At 32.3% G+C, this 18,220-nt stretch overlaps 1 protein-coding gene across 2 annotated transcripts in view; it reads right to left on the bottom strand.

Moving 5' to 3' along the window:
- LOC122034415 (thiamine-repressible mitochondrial transport protein THI74-like) overlaps positions 1 to 18,220 on the bottom strand; it is a 68,345-nt gene that overhangs the window by 31,830 nt on the left and 18,295 nt on the right. For both annotated transcript variants that reach the window (XM_042593662.1, XM_042593661.1), the window contains 2 exons: positions 7,070 to 7,739; positions 6,577 to 6,994 (listed from right to left, as the gene is read on the bottom strand). In XM_042593662.1, the coding sequence (XP_042449596.1) occupies positions 6,577 to 6,994; positions 7,070 to 7,645 (994 nt within the window). In that variant the 5' untranslated portion in view covers positions 7,646 to 7,739. The remainder of the gene's footprint in view (positions 1 to 6,576; positions 6,995 to 7,069; positions 7,740 to 18,220) is intronic.

The following is an 18,220-nucleotide window of genomic DNA, read 5'->3' as shown; positions in this document are numbered from 1 at the left end:
ATTGATCAATCTAGATATCAAGGATAGAAGGATTGAGTCATACAAGATAATAGACACGAAAAGGTTAGATCGGATCTTGACATTCTCGTCACTTAGGTAACAATGATGCATTGCTAGATGTCACTCATTGCTTATGTTTCTAAAATAATTTTAGATACATTGTCAATGTTACGAGAGTCTATTGGGTCACACACAAAGGATATGTTGATTTGGAGTTGGATTATAGGGTTAAGTTTAATCCGAATTAGAAACATTAGGTTATACTCGAATAAATTCAGATTAGACTTATTGAGTAATGGGTTAGACTCATTGGTTTATTGGGTTAATAGCTTATTGGGTTAATGGTTAATCCAATATTCTAAATTCAACCCATTAAGATTAATGAATATTAATAGAAATTAATATATCATTAATTAAAAGGAAGACAAAAATATTTTATATTCATTGGATGAATACAAAAGTCATTTGTAAAAGTAACCTTTAGGTGAAGTAATCTTTTTGGTAAAGTAACATTCTTGGTGAAGTAACATTTTTGGTGAAGTAACCCTTTTGTGAAGTCCCCTTATATAGATAAAGTGGCCTTTTGGGTGATTATGCTCTTCTTAGTTTTTGCTCTTCTTCCTTCTTCCACTCTTGGCCAAAAACTTCCACAAGAGGTTGCTAGCACAATCTTTGGTTGTTTCTTTCTCCATTTCATGAGTTCGTGAGACGGACGGAGAACGTGTTCGTCTGGATAACATAGAGACACGGACGTGTTGATCGCGCTGAGATCTACATCTTAAAGAAACGTTGCTGTTGGGTTACGAAGAACACGCAGTAAAGGTATATATCTTTTAACAAAACTTAGTATATGGTTTCCTTTGCATGGATCTTCTGGATAGGAACTTATTTTTCTGCTGCGCTTTTCGGCGTGTTTAGCGCTATAGTTCCTTACAACTTCAACACAAAGTGGTATTGGCCGTTTCTTTCCTTCTATGGGACGAAGACGTACAGTTGATATTGCTGATATTGATCCACTAACATTCTCAGACCAAGCTAGTAAATAGACTAGGATTGATTATACTTATACAAGGGAGAAGAAGAAATCAATAGGTCAAAGTATTGCTAATTTTTTTTCGTTGTAATCGAATTCCTCCCAACGCAGCAAATAACACAAACTCCGCAGCATGGTATCCAACATTCAAAAATCTGAATTTGGTATTCAACCTCCGACTGCATATGAAATTGCTGGTCCGTATTTAGATGAACAAGTAGAAGAAATCAAAACTTGGATCCTATCATACAAGAAACAATGGGCTTATATGGAGTTACATTAAAGTGTGATGGTGATTTTTCATAAATCCGTTGACGCAACTGCAGATTATCATGACGCATCTTATATATATCATTTGATAGATAACGTAGTTGAAGAGATAGGTGCAGAACATATAGTGCAGGTAATTAACAATGGTGCCAACTTCAAGAGAGCTGGAGAATTATTGGAGCAAAAATATCAAACATTATTTTGGACACCACGCGCAGCCCACTGTATTGATTTGATGATGGCAGATATTGGTAAACTCGATATAGTAAAGAAGACAGTGAAAAAAGGTCAATCGTTAACAAAATTTCTTTATAATCATCATTGGGTTCACGGATTAATGAGGAAATTTATTAATGGGGAGATTCTACGACCAAGAGCAACTAGGTTTGCAACTCACTTTCTCCTATTAAAATCATTGTTTCAGAAAAAAATCGGATTGAAGGTCATGTTCACTTCTGAAGATTGGGAATATACTCTAGTTCTACTGAAGGAAGAGAGGTACAAAAAATTATTATATCTGCTAGATTTTGGAACTATATATTTCAGATATTCTTATAGCAGTAGAACCCTTGTACGTCGTTCTACGTAAAGTCGATATGGACAAGAAGCCATAGATGGACAACGTCTACCATCTAATTTATGAAGCAAAAGAAGAAATTAAGAGACGTCTACAATCACCAACCAAGTATCAATATTATATTGATATAATCACTACAAAATAGGACAACCAAATGGGAAAATATATTCATTTGGCAGGTGCGTATGATAAAGAATTTTTAATATTGCTATTAATAATTATATATGCTGAATTATTTTAGGTTATTATCTCAATCCATCATATTAATACCGTTACAATCTTGCCACAAATGAAGATCTATTAGTAGCCCTCAAAAATGTAATATCAAGACTCCAAAAAAATAGAGATTTGGCTACTGAGGCTATTAATGAAAGTTGATTATTTCGAGAGGCATATGGTTCTTTCAGCGATCCTTTTGTAGTGTCATTCAGATAAAAAATGGATGCAAGTAAATATAGAAAAAAATTATTACTAATTATTGTCAACAATTATAAATACTATTTTAATTTTATTCTTATTTATCTTACAGCTAAGTAGTGATTACAATATTGAGGATCGGCCTCAAATTTAAAAAAGATTGCAGTACAAATTTTCTCACAGACAACGTCTTCAAATGATTGCGAAAGAAATTGGTTAATTTTCTCCCTCATTCATACAAAAGTACGTAATCATCTTTTTATCGTCGCTTGGAGAAGATGGTCTACCTTCATTATAATATACATCTTCAACTAAGAGCGATAACAAAAAAACAAGAACAGGAAAAACAAGAGTCTAGTGATGTAGACCCATTTGATATTGAATTTGTCCAAACTAAGGATGATCCGATGATGGATTGGTGGAGTGTCGTTGAGGCTGAGAATCTCTTACTGATGAAACAAGAGATTCACCATGACCATCTCAATTTCTTACTCAAGAGATTGAAAAAATACAAGCCAGAGGAGATGTCAATGAAGAATATAATGATGAGGCTTTTGACCAAGAATTTCAATTTTCCGGATTACGACCAAGACATTCTCAAACATCTGAATCTCAAAGTCAACTAAAGTCCGTAGATAAAGACAAAGGTAAAACTCCTGCAATTTTTATTTAAGAGAAAAGAAAAGTCAAAACTCCTACTTTTAAAGAAAGGGGTCAATTGAGAATTAGTGAAAATTCACTACATAGAATTAGTGAAAATTCACTACATACAATTGATGAGCAAGAGCATGATGATAGTGATGAACATCATCACCTTCTGACACTATAGTCCGATGAGAAGTTCGAAATAATGATAGTGATGTCAATGGCAATGCAAGTACTAATGAAAGTGATGATAGTGATGATGCATCTGGTAGTTGTAGCACTTATGTTCCCCCAACTCCAGCACCGGAGCCTTGGATATGTGAGAAAGATTACACACATACAACCCAAGATGATGATCATGGAGGTAGAATTATTAAAACTCAATATCAACATCGATCAAAGGGTGACAAACAAAAGAAAACTCATAATTATCATGATATGCGGGAGAGTTTAGCTGAGATTGATTCTGATCGAAGTTCATCATACTCTCAGTCATCTTATTATAGTTTTGATGCATCATATGGTGATCCATCATATCAGAGCTCACGGACGTATGCTTATCCTTATCCTGTGTTTGTGCCTGTACCAGTTCCAATTCCAGTGGTGCCAATTCAAATTCAACTTTCAATGATCAATCGAGACATGCTGATAGATATGTGGAGAAATCAAAATCAATATTGCATGTCATGGGATGATTATTTAATCTGGGCATTGGAAAACTATGGATTGATTTAACCAGAATGTTGCAAGAACCAATGTTTCAATCTGATTCACGTCACTTCTTTTGATATTAGTAAGGTATTGTATTATGATGTAGTAATTTTAATTTGAGTTGTTCATATATCAATTTTCTTTAAAGAAAAATATATTTATTTGATTTTGCCTAACATTTATATTTAAAATTAAAAACTACCAAAACTATATCGACACGGCACGATATGATATCGAAACTATATCGTTCTGGTCTGAGACCGAAACTCCGACATAGTTCAAAATTTTAAACCATGATCTAATGTCAACTTAGTTATTTAAAGGAAGTGTTTTCCACCCAAGTAAGAAGTCTAGATCTAAATATAGAAAATAACTAATAGACAAGATATACAATAAGTAAGCACATTCTTACTCGATGTTTTTTTTATTTTTTCACTTTAATTTATTGTCATATTTTATTTGACATAAAAAATAATAAGAATATAAATTTATATATAATAAGAATATAAATTTATATATGATAATTGTATTAAATAATAATTAATTTAACTTTTATATATATATATATATATATATATATATATATATATACTGTCATTTATATTTTGATATACAATAAGTAATCACTATAATAAGACTCCTTCAATAGTATCACTTGATATAATTTTTAATTTTATTTTCATTTTTTATTTGATATAAAAAATAAGAAGAATATAAATTTATATATGATAATTATATCAAATAACTATTAGTTTACTTAATTAATTATTAATTTATATAATATATATATATATAAAATTTTGCAATTTAAATATTAATATATATAATTTATATTGTAGTTCTAAAACCAAATTTATTTAGAACATTTAAAATCATATATTTCTAAAAAAATATATAACAATTAATGATTTTAAATTTATTTACAAAATTTTAAAATATTTTTATAAAAAATAAAAAAAAAACTCAAGGTTTGATTGATTTTAATTTGAATAAATTATAAATACAATTTTAAAATTTTTAATTAAAATATTTAATTTTTTTTACTTTAATTTATTACTATTTTTAATAAAATAATAATAACAAAATTTATATTATAATTATATTAGTTAATTAACAATTAATTTAATATAAGGATAGGCTTGGAACAATGATAAAGTTACTGTCATGTGACTCTTATAAAGTCACATGACTCTTATCTTGTATTTTTATAAAATCATGGGTTTGAGTCAAAAACATACTCTTATAAAAATACAAGATAAGACCATGTACACTAACGGGAACTTCGTGCATTGGACTATTTTTTTTAGACCGTTAATTTAATTAATTATTAGTTTATATAATATATTTAATACAATTTATATATATATATATATATATAGGATTTTGATATCCTGCGCGCCCGCACAGTGCGCGACTGCGCGCGCGCAGGATATCATCCGTTTTAGTTTTTTTTTTTACTTTTTTTTAATTTTTGAATTAACAAAAATAATTAAAATATTTTTTAAAAATTATAATATCAAAACTATAGGGTTCAGACTTTGAATTATAGTATCAAAACTATTTTTTTTTAGATTTTACTTCTAGGGTTCAGGCTTTGGATTATAGTATCAAAACTATTTAGGGTTCAAGATTTGGGTTATAGTATCAAAACTATTTTTTTTTAGATTTTACTTCTAGGGTTCAGGCTTTGAATTATAGTATCAAAACTATTTAGGGTTCAGACTTTGGGTTATAATATCAAAGCTATTTTTTTTTAGATTTTATTTCTGGGGTTCAGACTTTCAAATTAAGTTATAGTGTTTGGCTTAAAAAAAAAATTAAATTAAATTAATTTAAGTATTTATTGAGTATTGTAATATATTGAGGGGATATATTAATGTATTAGAAATTTATATAAAGAAATATTAATTTTTTTAATTTAAAATATTAAAAAAACAAAGCTGTTGATATCTGCGCGACGCGCAGGATATCACTGTTCTATATATATATATATATATATATATAACACTGTTATAATTTTATAAAAAAATCATATAACACTAATATAATAATTATATATAGTAATGAAACCAGACTGCTCAATCACAGCCCCCCTACTCAATCATCCTAATGATCGAATCTCGCCTAAATTAAAACTATACAAGTTTCTCAACTGTTACCATTTTAAACTAGAGCTTATCTTAACTTCAGCACCATGACTATCTCCCAACAGATTATCCATCATGCACTAAGCTTGCTCACTCTATGTGTCATCTTTCACGCTTCACATACTTTGCCTGCTCCTGTTGTCGTCAACGTTGCGATTCAATGCTCCTACTCCCTCTAGTATCCCATACCAACCTTCACCCCTCGAGCCACCGAACTACTAACTTCATCACACCAAGCCATGCCCAACGAGTACTCCGACACCACTTCAATGCTTTTCATCCTACAGTCCCTCAATTATCTCATGCAACCTTCTCCAATGGATCTCAAAGCCGCTAAACGTATTAACTTAGTCGCCCAAACTCATCAACATTAATCGACCTTGTTGTGTCACGAGATCTCCAAGCTCTGTGTGTCATGTCAAGTCCATGCACAACTTAAACACATCAAAATTATGAGGCCTAACTTAAATCCTTTGCACAAATATCAAAATTCGGCAATATCAAAATTCAAAATCGAATGTGACCACGTAGGGTACAATTGCACTAACACATACAAGGTTAGAATAATATGTCCGTAGATCTATCTACCAGAAAGATTCAACTAGTCAAAATTGGATAAATAACCAAAAACAAAGTTTCAAGCCAAAGGTTTCCTATATGATTTATGTGTTAGCAAAGAGTGTGAAGAAATGTGTATGCAAGTGTAAAAAACAACAAATCAAAATCCACTTTGATATAACAATTGAACTTGAAATGATAACTAATTGACTACTAACCTTTTCCCACAATAAGTCCAAGTTGGTTCCAACTAAGTTTGTGAAAGGGCTCCAACTTTGTGAAATTCAAAACTAGCAAAACAGGGAAAAATATAAGTAGATTAAATAGACCAAGAAATCCAAGGAACTGAGCAGTGTTTGCTTGACAATTTTTTTTCTCATCAGTCAACTTTTGTCGAATAAGGGTGATATAAACAGCATATATCCCTGCTGAGACGAGAGCAAGAATATCCCCAAGAAGAGGATTTGTTGCAATTGCATTTAACCCAACACTTGAATCGGATAGGCTGACCATTATTGTCCCGCCCATGCAAAGAAGAACACTGACTAGCTTAACCCATGTGAACTTTTCTCCTAAAAATGCTACCGCAACCAAGAAAGTAAAGAGGCTAGACGAGCTGCTTAAGATAGTATTTGACTGCAGAAAATAGCAAAACCATTAGAATGCTAACAGAAAAAAAGAACAAAAAAAGGAACAGATAGGAACACCAACCGTAACAGTTGTGTATTTAAGAGAGAGATTGAATGTCAATTGAGCAAAGAACCAAAAAGGGCATATCAAGAAGCTAACTTTAGCTACTTGACAACGAGTCCAATGCTCCTCCGTATTCACTTGTTTAGTGCTATCGACAGTCATCAAGCAAGATTCTCCACCACTGAACGCAATAGCATGAGTGGATAATATGCTCTCAGAATCTTGAATTCTAGAGTGAATCAAAGAAATGTTTTCTTGTTGATTATTACTCAGCACATATGGGCCAGTATGTTGACCAGTCTGCACTAGAAGATTAACTTCCTCTGAATTAACAGACAATTGTGAGTCTGGAACATTCCTATTCCGAAACCAGTGCCAAGAACCCTTTAATATAACCTCAAGATACCGAGAGATCTCAATAATTGGAATAAGAACAACAAACAACGAATTACAGATATAGGTAATCAGAAACGGAGAAACACCAGAATCTACAACAGATTGAACTATATAACTAGCAGCAATCCATATTATTGCCACTGCAACAATGTATATGAGACCTAAAGCCCAACGCCAAGTTTCTCTGCTGAACCTCATCGGAGATGCTAGGAATGTTCATTCAAACCTGGGCAAATTGAAGCTCATAACTATTCCCTGCTGAAAATAAACCACCAGTCGACTTAACTTGTACCTAAACATTTTGAATTTGTAATCTTTAGAGTTGTGCATTCAATAATTAGTAAAAGGACAAAACAACAGCCAGCCACATAACGAACTGAATCGATTTAATAGAGAAACAAAATAGGATTGCAGATTTTGTTAGAAATTATACTTCCCATTACAATGTATTGGTGCAATCAACCTCCAGGATTGTGAAATTTAACAATATACCACTAGTCGAGATTGACCGAGGATTGATCCAAAATAGGTCAAGGTTGACCAAATGTTTGGAAGTAAGTGAGATATCAGTTGCTTGGCAGTCAAAAAGTCTAGTCAAGTCAAGGTTGACCGGATGACTAGCAAAGGGAAAGTCTAGCCATATCAAAGATAACCGAATGACTAGCAAAGGGAAAATTTAGCCAACTCAAGGTTGAGCGAATGACTAGCAAATGGAAAGTTCAAGTAGGTTAAGGATAACAGGATGTTTGGCAAGGGTAAAGTCCAAGTTAACCGAATGAGGGAAAGTCCAAGCAGATCAATATGACCAAATGCTTGGGAAAGTGAAAAACTGTTGAGAGTAAATCCTAGATAGTGAAAAATCTTAGAGAAGTAAAATCCAAGCAAGTGAGACTAGTAGGTCAAGTATAGGAAGTTCAAGAGACCGAAACAAGGTTTCCGGTTCAACTAGATATTCCAGTTGACCGAAAGCATAGTAAAATGACATGGCAAATGATGTGTAAAGGGCTAAGCCTCAGCTGATGTGACATAGATAAGCACTAGCCTGATGATGTGGCAATTAATGTGACATGGATAAGCACCGACCTGATGACATGGCAACTGATGTGTCATGACTAAAATATTGACGTGGAAGTTGAGTTGCCAAAGATGATGCCAGATAAGCTTCAGGAAGGTGGCATGGCCAAGAATAAGCATCGGGAGTTGATGTAGCAAAATATGATGTAAGAACAGATACAGATAAGATTTGATCTAGATAAGGTAAGAATAAATCCGGATAAGCTGTGGATCGGCCGACCATATATGCTTGTTCGGTTGACTGTAAAAAGTCCATAAAAGAGACTCGAAACAAAGACACAATATAATGATCAACTCTCAAATCTCTCTAAGATCTGTGCTCAAAATTCTCTCAAAGCTCTACGACCGAGGAACCGCCAAGAGTAGAGTCGCAGCACTCAGGACCTCCGGATCGGATCGACAAACCTTTGTTTGTATTAACTATTATATGCTCATTTGATTTATCTACTTGTGATTACTTTTACAATTTTATAAAAGATTTCTCCGCCTCCGGAATATTTCCGGAAATGAGAAAGAAAGTGGACGACGTTTCTATACGCAGGTCTTGGACGTAAAACCCTGGGAGTGTAAGCGAGAAAAATATGAGCGTTATTCATCCCCCTCTAGCACTAACTTAATAATCCTAGACAATATTGCATGATATTAAAAGTGTGGAATCAACAGGAAGACAAGCAATAACTTTTACTTGTTTAGTCTTCAAAAGAAGGCAACGAATTTGACAAGTTTTGCCAATCACAAAGTAACTATTAAATTAAGTTATTTATAGTTCCGTATGTGCTAATTTGGCTTTTCATATCTCCTACAATTTATTAACTTCTCATTCTAATCATTCATTGAATTAACATGTTAATTTCATCTCTCATGGTTATAGTTCATTATCATTTTTCATTGCAATCAAAACAAAATTTAGTAGATATTCTTGTGAAACTTTGAAATACCCATTCTTGTCGAGATAATCATTGATCTTTCCATATTAAAAACCAACACTTGTACTTGTTAATGACAAAAATAACTTACAGAACTTGTACTTGTTAATCATGATTTTTTCAGATCATGGTTTGAAATCTTTTTCAATATCCGTAGACTCAGTGAACTATATAGTTCTACCCATGGAATGAAATCAAAATTTATCTCATGAACACCATGTGTGGTTGCTCTCTCTTTCTCACTCAGTCACTAAATATCATATGAATTTTGATAAAATGTAACTATATACAATACATGCAACTTCATATCCAAATTCATATCTAAGTATTACAATGAGTAGTATCATACTTTCTCTAGTTGTGTCATATTAACTCATCAAATCATGAGATAATAATTTAGGTAAATAAGCCAAGTAGAATGAGGTCATGGAAGTGATACTAATTCAAGGTTCAAACCATACATGTTAAACCAATTCATGGAACGGTCTAAACCATGTCAACTTAAATAGTGTGCCAATATGATGCAATTAATAGCATACTTGTTCCAATCATAGATCGAAGCTAGTATCATTAACAAAATTTTAGAAGCTAGCTCAAATTATGTGATCTTACCATCCAAAGCACATGGGTATAGGTTAACAAAGCTTTCCAAGAGGCTAAATTTTAAGAATCCTAACGGAAATAAGTTTAAAGATAAGAGTGTTGAGTGTAGGAACATTGACTAAAAGAGTGGTGAATAGACGGTGCATGATTTTTATATCAATCCTAAGAGAGATTCAAGGTGAATAGATGGTGCATTATTTTTCTCAATCAAAAGAGTACTTCAAACCAAAGGTTGAGACCATGTTTTTTCTTCCAAATTCTCTAGGTATTTCCTTTGGCACTCGAGAGAAATAAGGATGATGACTATTATTTGTTGGGATCTTGATCACCGGCTAGAGGGAGAGTAAATAAACGGTCACCCACTTCGTTCAATTTTCTATACTTGTTAGCACAATGAAAATGCACACAACCAAATATGAAAGAAAAAAGAAAATAAACCCTAACACGTTTGTCTACGTGATTCGGAGATAATCCTCCTACTCCATGGCTATTCGTAAGTTCGACGATCCCTCAATCCATCATTGGATTAGTCTCCGGAACTCCGACTAGCTCAATCCTCCTTGTCGGCAGAAAAACCTCACCACAAATTCGATCAAGAACTCTTGGATTGCTCTGAACTTTAGAGACTCTATTAGGGATTAACCACCTCTAATTTCATTACCAAAGCCAACTAATCCGAGTTCCATTATATAGAGCATGGGAGGAAACACCCAAGCTGTGTTTCCGTCACCAGTCGACTATCATATTTACTAGTGGCCTCTATGGAATTCGACCTTTACAACCTAACGGCTTGATTCCAATCAACTGCTCATTATTCACTACTAAAAAATTAGGCTTTTGAGACAAATTTTAAGACAGTGACAAAATTTATCTCAAATACTAAGTAATTAATACAGTAATAATAGATGTCTCAAAATTTTACATGGAGACATTAGATTTAAGATAGTATTTAAGATTTTGTCTCAAATTCAACTAATAAGGCACCTAATAAAGACAGTTAAAAATATAATTATATAAGACACATTTAAATAAGACGGAAAAAAATGTCTCAAATTAACTTGAATATGGTTCGTTGGAACGGTCACAGTAACCATCACAGACTCTACCATTCCAGTTCTAATATCATTTCACGGAACAGTCGCAACGTGGATATATATAGACACACACATACAATAATAATATAGGAAAATACATTTAAAATTTTTTAATTTATAATGTGTATTTAGACTATTGATAATTTAAGAATTATGAAAATAAAACATATTAAATATTTAATGATGTACTAACCTTTTAGGATATGCCTAAAACACTAAATAACATAATAATAAGAATAAATAATAAATTTATTATATATAGAGAGGATGATGATTAATTAAAACTAATTAAATTTAATCTAATTAAATTTATTTAGGAAAATAATAATAATATAATTAATAGTTAATAAGAAAATAAATTTACATGATTATATATAATTTTTTTAGATTTTTAAAATTTTAAAATGAATTTTTATTATTTTTTATTATATTATATTTTTAAATGATTATTATCAAAACTTAAGTCCTAACTTTCCATTAACATTGTTTCGTCTTCTTATCTTCTCATACGCCGAAACCTAAAAGCATTGCCGCTGCCGCTACACCATCGCCTTCGTCTTCTTCTTCTCACCCTGTCGTGCTCGCCTGCCGCTACCGCCGCCACCTTCTTCTTCTCGCCCGTCATGCCCACCACGTGAACTACCCGATCAGGCCACGTCGGAGCACCTTTGACGTCATTGTCCGATTCATCCAGAGGTAATCATGGCTCTATGTTTATATAGGATTTACGCCTCCGACCTCGAATTATGCCTCCAACAGCTATTTTTCTTGATTTTGATATAGGATATTGGACTTGGAACAATGTTTGGAGATGAACCAATAAATCAATCTACATGGTACATCTCTTATTGCCTTTGATATCATAATGCCCTTTTAATTTTTTTCAATTTCGTTTGTATTCCCTGAATACCGACAGTTCTGAAATTAGAGTTTTATCACTTTTAGAAAAGGTTCTATTCTTTCATTAGTTAAAATTTAATTGTACTTGTAAGTATTACCCGTGTAGTAAATATTTAGTTGTGATCTAAGAAGTAACTTTTTCTTTTATAAATGATTGTTTTTATCAGTAAATTGTTCCTCAATGAAGACCGGTGATATGGAAAAAAGTTGGATTCATTCAAAGAATAGGAATTCAGAAGAATATAGGAGAAAAGTTGATGAATTTTTAGAGTTAGCTTACAAAGACAAGACTGAAGATAGCCGAATTTATTGCCCATGTTGTGATTGCAAGAATCATTATTTTGTCTCTAAGGTAGATGCTAGAATGCATATTATTGTTAGAGGCTTTTATAACAAATATAGAGTTTGGGTTTACTATGGCGAAATTTACAATTCGCAACAAACAACCTTATCTTATGGAGGTACAAGTGATATAGATACAGATGATGATATGTTTAGGATGGTTCAAGATGTTTTTGGTGCCAACAATAGCCATGATTTTAGATTAGAAGATGATTTAATTGGGATGGATAAAAAACCAAGCAAGATATAAAATTGCAAGAGGCTGAGTGTGAATTGTATGAAGGTTGTAAGAATTTCACAAAACTAGTCGTCATTGTTTATCTCCTACAACTAAAAGTTTTAGGTAGTTGACTTGATAATTCCTTCATTCTTTTACTTCAATTATTGGTAAAAGTTTTTCCTCACGTAAAGTTACCTTCATCCTTTTATGAAGCCAAAAAAATAACTAAAGATCTTGGCTTCACATATCACACTTGGGATGTTTACCTGAATGACTGTATGTCATTTCATGGTGAAGATAGTAAACTTAAAGAATGTGAAGTATGTGAATCACCTCAATACAAGCCGAGGGGTAAGCAAATTGCTGCAAAACAAATAAGGTATTTTCCATTAAAGCCAAGATTGCAAAAACTTTTCTGTCATCTGAGATTGCTTCATTAATGAAGTGGCATGAAAAAGAAAGAACCAATGATGGTGTCCTGAGACACCCTGCTGATTCCCAAGCTTGGAAGTCATTTGATAATAAATATTCACCTTTTGCTAGTGATTGTCATAATATTAGACTTGGATTAGCTGCAGATGGATACAATCCTTTTAGAACAATGAATATATCTCATAGTACGTAACCTGTTGTGCTTATCCCATACAATTTACCCCCATGGCTGTGCATGAAACAATCAAATCTCATATTATCTATGCTTGTTGATGGGCATAAAGCACTTGGAAATACAATAGATGTGAACTTACAACCACTCATATTGAAGAATTAGTAGAACTATGGAATGATGGTATATGTACTTATGATGCTTCAAGTAAGCAAATGTTCAATCTTCATGCAGTTTTATTATGGGCAATCAATGATTTTCCAGCTTATGGAAATTTGTCAAGGTGGAGTACAAAAGGGAGGTATGCTTGTCCTTGTTGTGGTAGCACAACTCGATCATTGTGGTTGAAACATAGTAAGAAATTTTGCTATTCTAGTCATAGAATTTTTTATTGTCTCCTAATCACATATTTCAAAAGTTGAGAGCATCCTTTGATAGAACACGAGAATATGGAAATAAGCCAAGAAGGCTTTCAGGGTTTAAAATGTACGAAGAAATGAGAGATGTTTTAACGGATTATAAGAAAGAAGACATTATCAAAAGGCACAATGGGGAATTTCATTTACCAAGTGAGACCAATTGGAAGAAAAAAAGTATATTTTTTGAGTTGCCTTATTGAATGGATAATTTGGTACCATATAATATTGATGTGATGCATACAGAGAGAAATTTCATGGAAAATGTACTTTCTACAATACTTGCCATAGCAGAAAAATCAAAGGATCATCTGAATCCCATTGTGATTTGAAAGAAATGGGAATAAGGAAAGCATTGCATTCTACTCTAATGGCCTCAGCTAAAAAGTGCATTCTTCTTGCCAAATTTACAATGTCCAAGGATGAAAAATTGATTTGTGGTAAAGTTTTGAAAAATATCAAACTTCCAGATGGCATTGCATCAAATATATCAAAATATGTACACTTGGAGGAACGAAATATATGGGGTTTCAAATCTCATGATTATCATATTCTTATACAACTGTTGCTTCCGTTAGTATTCGCAAAGCATTGCCTAAAGATATAGTTGAAGTTCTTATAGAGTTAACTAATTTTTTTAGGGCCACATAAATGATTTGGAACGCATCTAAGATAGAATTGTTGTTATCCTATGTCATCTTGAGAGAATATTTCCTCCATCTTTTTTTGACATAATGAAGCACTTACCAATACACTTGGCCGAAGAAGCATTACTTGCGGGAGCCGTACAATTTCGATGGATGTATCCTAGAGGAAGGTTAGTTTTTGTTTCCTTTATGAATAGATTATATTTGTATGAATATTCAACATTTTGATTAATTGAAACAAAATAATATCTCTTTAATGTTTCCAAATATCTATGTACTAAAAAATACATGCGAAATCGTGCTCATTCTAAAGCTTCTATTGCTAAAGATTATTTAATGGAAGAGTGCATGAATTTCTGCACAAGGTATCTAGATGATGTGGAAACCAAATCTAATCGACCCAAAAGAAATTTTGACGGCGGTAATGATAAATCACGTGCTACAAGAAAAGGAGTGAACATAACTCTTGATAGAGTTACATGGACACAATATCATTGTTACGTCTTAATGAACACTGATGTTGTGCAACCATTTATTAAGTAAAAAAATATTTACAGTACCTGGTTAGTTTAATATTGCACCACTTTTATATTATAAACATATTATATTGAAACAAAATCTACCGAATGAACAGCACGTATATGATAGAACTTTGTGTGAAGTTTTCACATTACGGATACCATCAACTTCAAAGTGTGCATAATGACACATTTCATACATGGTTCAAAACTCATGTAAGTTTTTATTCTATTTTCTATTTAGAAATAAATCCTTGATTTCATTCAACGAACTTTTCTGAAACTTATATGTGCATATTCATGTATTGTAGGTTGAAGAGCATCTAAATGTAGGAAATTCCAAATTTTCAAAAGTAATCAAAGCATTAGCTAGAAGTTTCAAGGCTTATATAATTAATGAATTTCATTTTCGTACAGAGTTTCAAAACTAGTAAAACAACTCAAAATAGTGGAGTAATGCTTAGGGCAAAAACTACTAGCTATGCTAGTAGGAAAGAAAGGAATCAAATTACTTGAGAAATTATTTACTTTAGAGTATTGAAAGATATTATTCAAGTACACTATAGTAATAGGATGAAGTTTGTCATGTTCAATTGTGATTGGGTTGATAATCAAAGAGGGAAAATGGAAGATGATTTCAAATTTACCTTGGTGAATTTTGATCATCTAATGTATAGAGATAATCAGATGTCGGATGAACCATTCATATTTGCTAGTCAAGCAGAGCAAGTATTCTATAGCAATGATCCAGTGGAACCAAATGGCATGTTGTTCTGAAAATGAGTCGCAGAGATAATTATGATGTTTACTCTTCTTTGGATCAAGCGGATTCATATTCTTCTCAAACTTTGGATGATAATATTCCTATTAGGGATGAGGATAATGCTGGGGTGAGGTGAAGATGTTGTTGATGGAGCCATTAATCTTGGACAGGACGCAGAAGTTGTAGAGAATGATGAAACATATTAAGATTGTTTTTTGTATTGTTATTCTTTAACGCTAATAAGGAGAATGCATTTGAAAAACCTACTTTAGTCTCAGCTTTAACGAATCTGGTGAGCTTAGAAATCATTCTCTCAAAGCTCTTTCTTACATATGGAAGTGGAGAGTTGGAAGCAGATGATGTTTTGATTTGAGAAGTGATAGTCCTTGGTTGGCATGCACATTTGCTTTTTGTTTCCGGCATTGCTCCCCATGTCTTCCTTTTTCTTCCTTGTTTCCGGCATTGCTCCCCATGTCTTCCTTTTTCTTCCTAATTTATTATGCTCTGAATTCATTCTTAATTTATTCTACCTAATGCATTGTTTCAGGAATTGTTCCCCGTGTATTCCTAATTTATTCTGCCTAATTCATTCATAAACTCCTGGTAATCGAACAAATTCACATCGCCCAAGCAAAATGAGCTTCTGAACTTTTTAAAGAGATCACTAACTGCAATGGTCATCAATTAGTGTCGATTGATAAGAGAGAGACATAACATAATGGTTAGATTCGTACAATCGGTAGTATTCTTATATTTACTTTACTATTTGAATTTAAGAGATACTTGTCCACTTTTGTTTTTCAATATTCTTGATAAATAAAATAGAAAAGAGTACCCCTTTTTACCCGAGTACATATGCAAATTGTTTTTTGTGGGGGGGGGGAACAATCTATCTCATTTTCATTCAAATAAACTAAATTGCACACTCAATTTTTTATGTATGCCTTCCAGTTCCAGTTCCAGTTCCAGTTCCAATTGAAGAAAGAAATACTAATACAATAAAAGAGGAGTGTTTTATTCTTCTTCATTTATGCTTAATGTATAATCAATTTTTGAATATTAGTCTGATTGATTTATTTATAATTTAATAATTAGTTATCATTGTTTTCTTTTCTAAGTTTAGCTTCAAATGTGTAATTGTCCTTTTATGACCTCTGGACTAATATGTTGATTTTTTTTTTCATGATAGGTCATCATGGTTAGACAAAAAAATAAAGGGACAACTATGTTGGAAAAGTTAAATGATGATCAAGCAAATGTGGTAAGAGGTAATTTATCTCTAGTGCATCCTCCCACACGTATAATAGAGAAATCACAACAAGAAAGACCAAATAACATATTACGTCCAATAGTTCATCATCCACAAACAAGATCCAAGCATCAATCACAAGTTCAACAAGCATCAACATTACAAGCTCAAACTTTGGAGGTCATTGATGAACAACAAAATTCACAATCAATTGATCCACTTAATTCACAACCTAGTTTAACCTTGCCAAATTCAGGTTAGTGTATATAGATTTCCAAAGTGTTCAATTATTTTTTAAATTTCTCGTATTATTTGTCGCCCCTCTTTGTTGGTTCTTTTTTACTTATTGTAATTTACAAGTCTTTTACGTTTCTTGAATTTATACAAGAAACTAACAATGGAGTAACTAAAAAACGAGGAAGAGGCTCTGCTCAAGGTAATTTATCTCAAGTGCATCCTCCCACACGTGTAATAGAGAAACCGCAATAAGAAAGACCAAATAACATATTACATCCAATAGTTCATCATCCACAAACAAGTTCGAAGCATCAATCACAAGTTCAACAAGCATCAACATTACAAGCTTAAACTTTGGAGCTCATTAATGAACAACAAAATTCGCAATCAATTGATCCACCTAATTCACAACCTAGTTTAACCTTGCCCAATTCAGGTTAATTTATATAGATTTCCAAAGTGTTCAATTATTTTTTAAATTTCTCGTATTATTTGTCACCCTTCTTTGTTGGTCCTTTTTTACTTATTGTAATTTACAAGTTTTTTACGTTTGTTGAATTTATATGAAAAACTAACAATGGAGTTACTAAAAAAAATGAGGAAGAGGACCTTGAGGGATTTACATGAAAGTGAAAAGTTAATAGTTGATTTCAACGAATCATTCCAGGCTATTGGACGGAATGTGAGCAAGTATTCATCATTGCTTGGTCGAATTGCTCATAATGGTGTACAAGTTCCCTTAACATATGTAGAATGGTCTGACGTGCCCACACATGTTACAAATTATATCCGGAATGAAGTTCAAGTAAGTTCTCTATTTTTTACCATTTTTGACCTATTATTAATCATATCATATGACCGATATGACAAAGCAATGTTTCTAACCTAGTTATAATAATTATGTTTGTAAATTTTTTTTAACAAACTGTTTATATATCTCCTATATATTATATAGGAGAATAGCAATACCCCTACCTTAAATTTGGCGACAAATAGAGAAAGTGGAACAATCGAATTAAAACTTATTATTTTAATGGAAAGACCCATGACCAATTGTTAGCCAATGTTCCTAATCATGTTGAACCTGAGTAATGGAGGATTCTCATCGAGTATAGAAAAATTTCAAGTAATTTCTTGTCTCAAATAACATTGTGTATGATTTTTTTATTATTGTCTCAAA

This window comes from Zingiber officinale, chromosome 11B (genome assembly GCF_018446385.1).
Source record: "Zingiber officinale cultivar Zhangliang chromosome 11B, Zo_v1.1, whole genome shotgun sequence".
Taxonomy (NCBI): domain Eukaryota; kingdom Viridiplantae; phylum Streptophyta; class Magnoliopsida; order Zingiberales; family Zingiberaceae; genus Zingiber; species Zingiber officinale.
The sequence above is the reverse complement of the archived record's forward strand: the minus strand, read 5'-3'. Positions and strand labels throughout refer to the sequence as shown.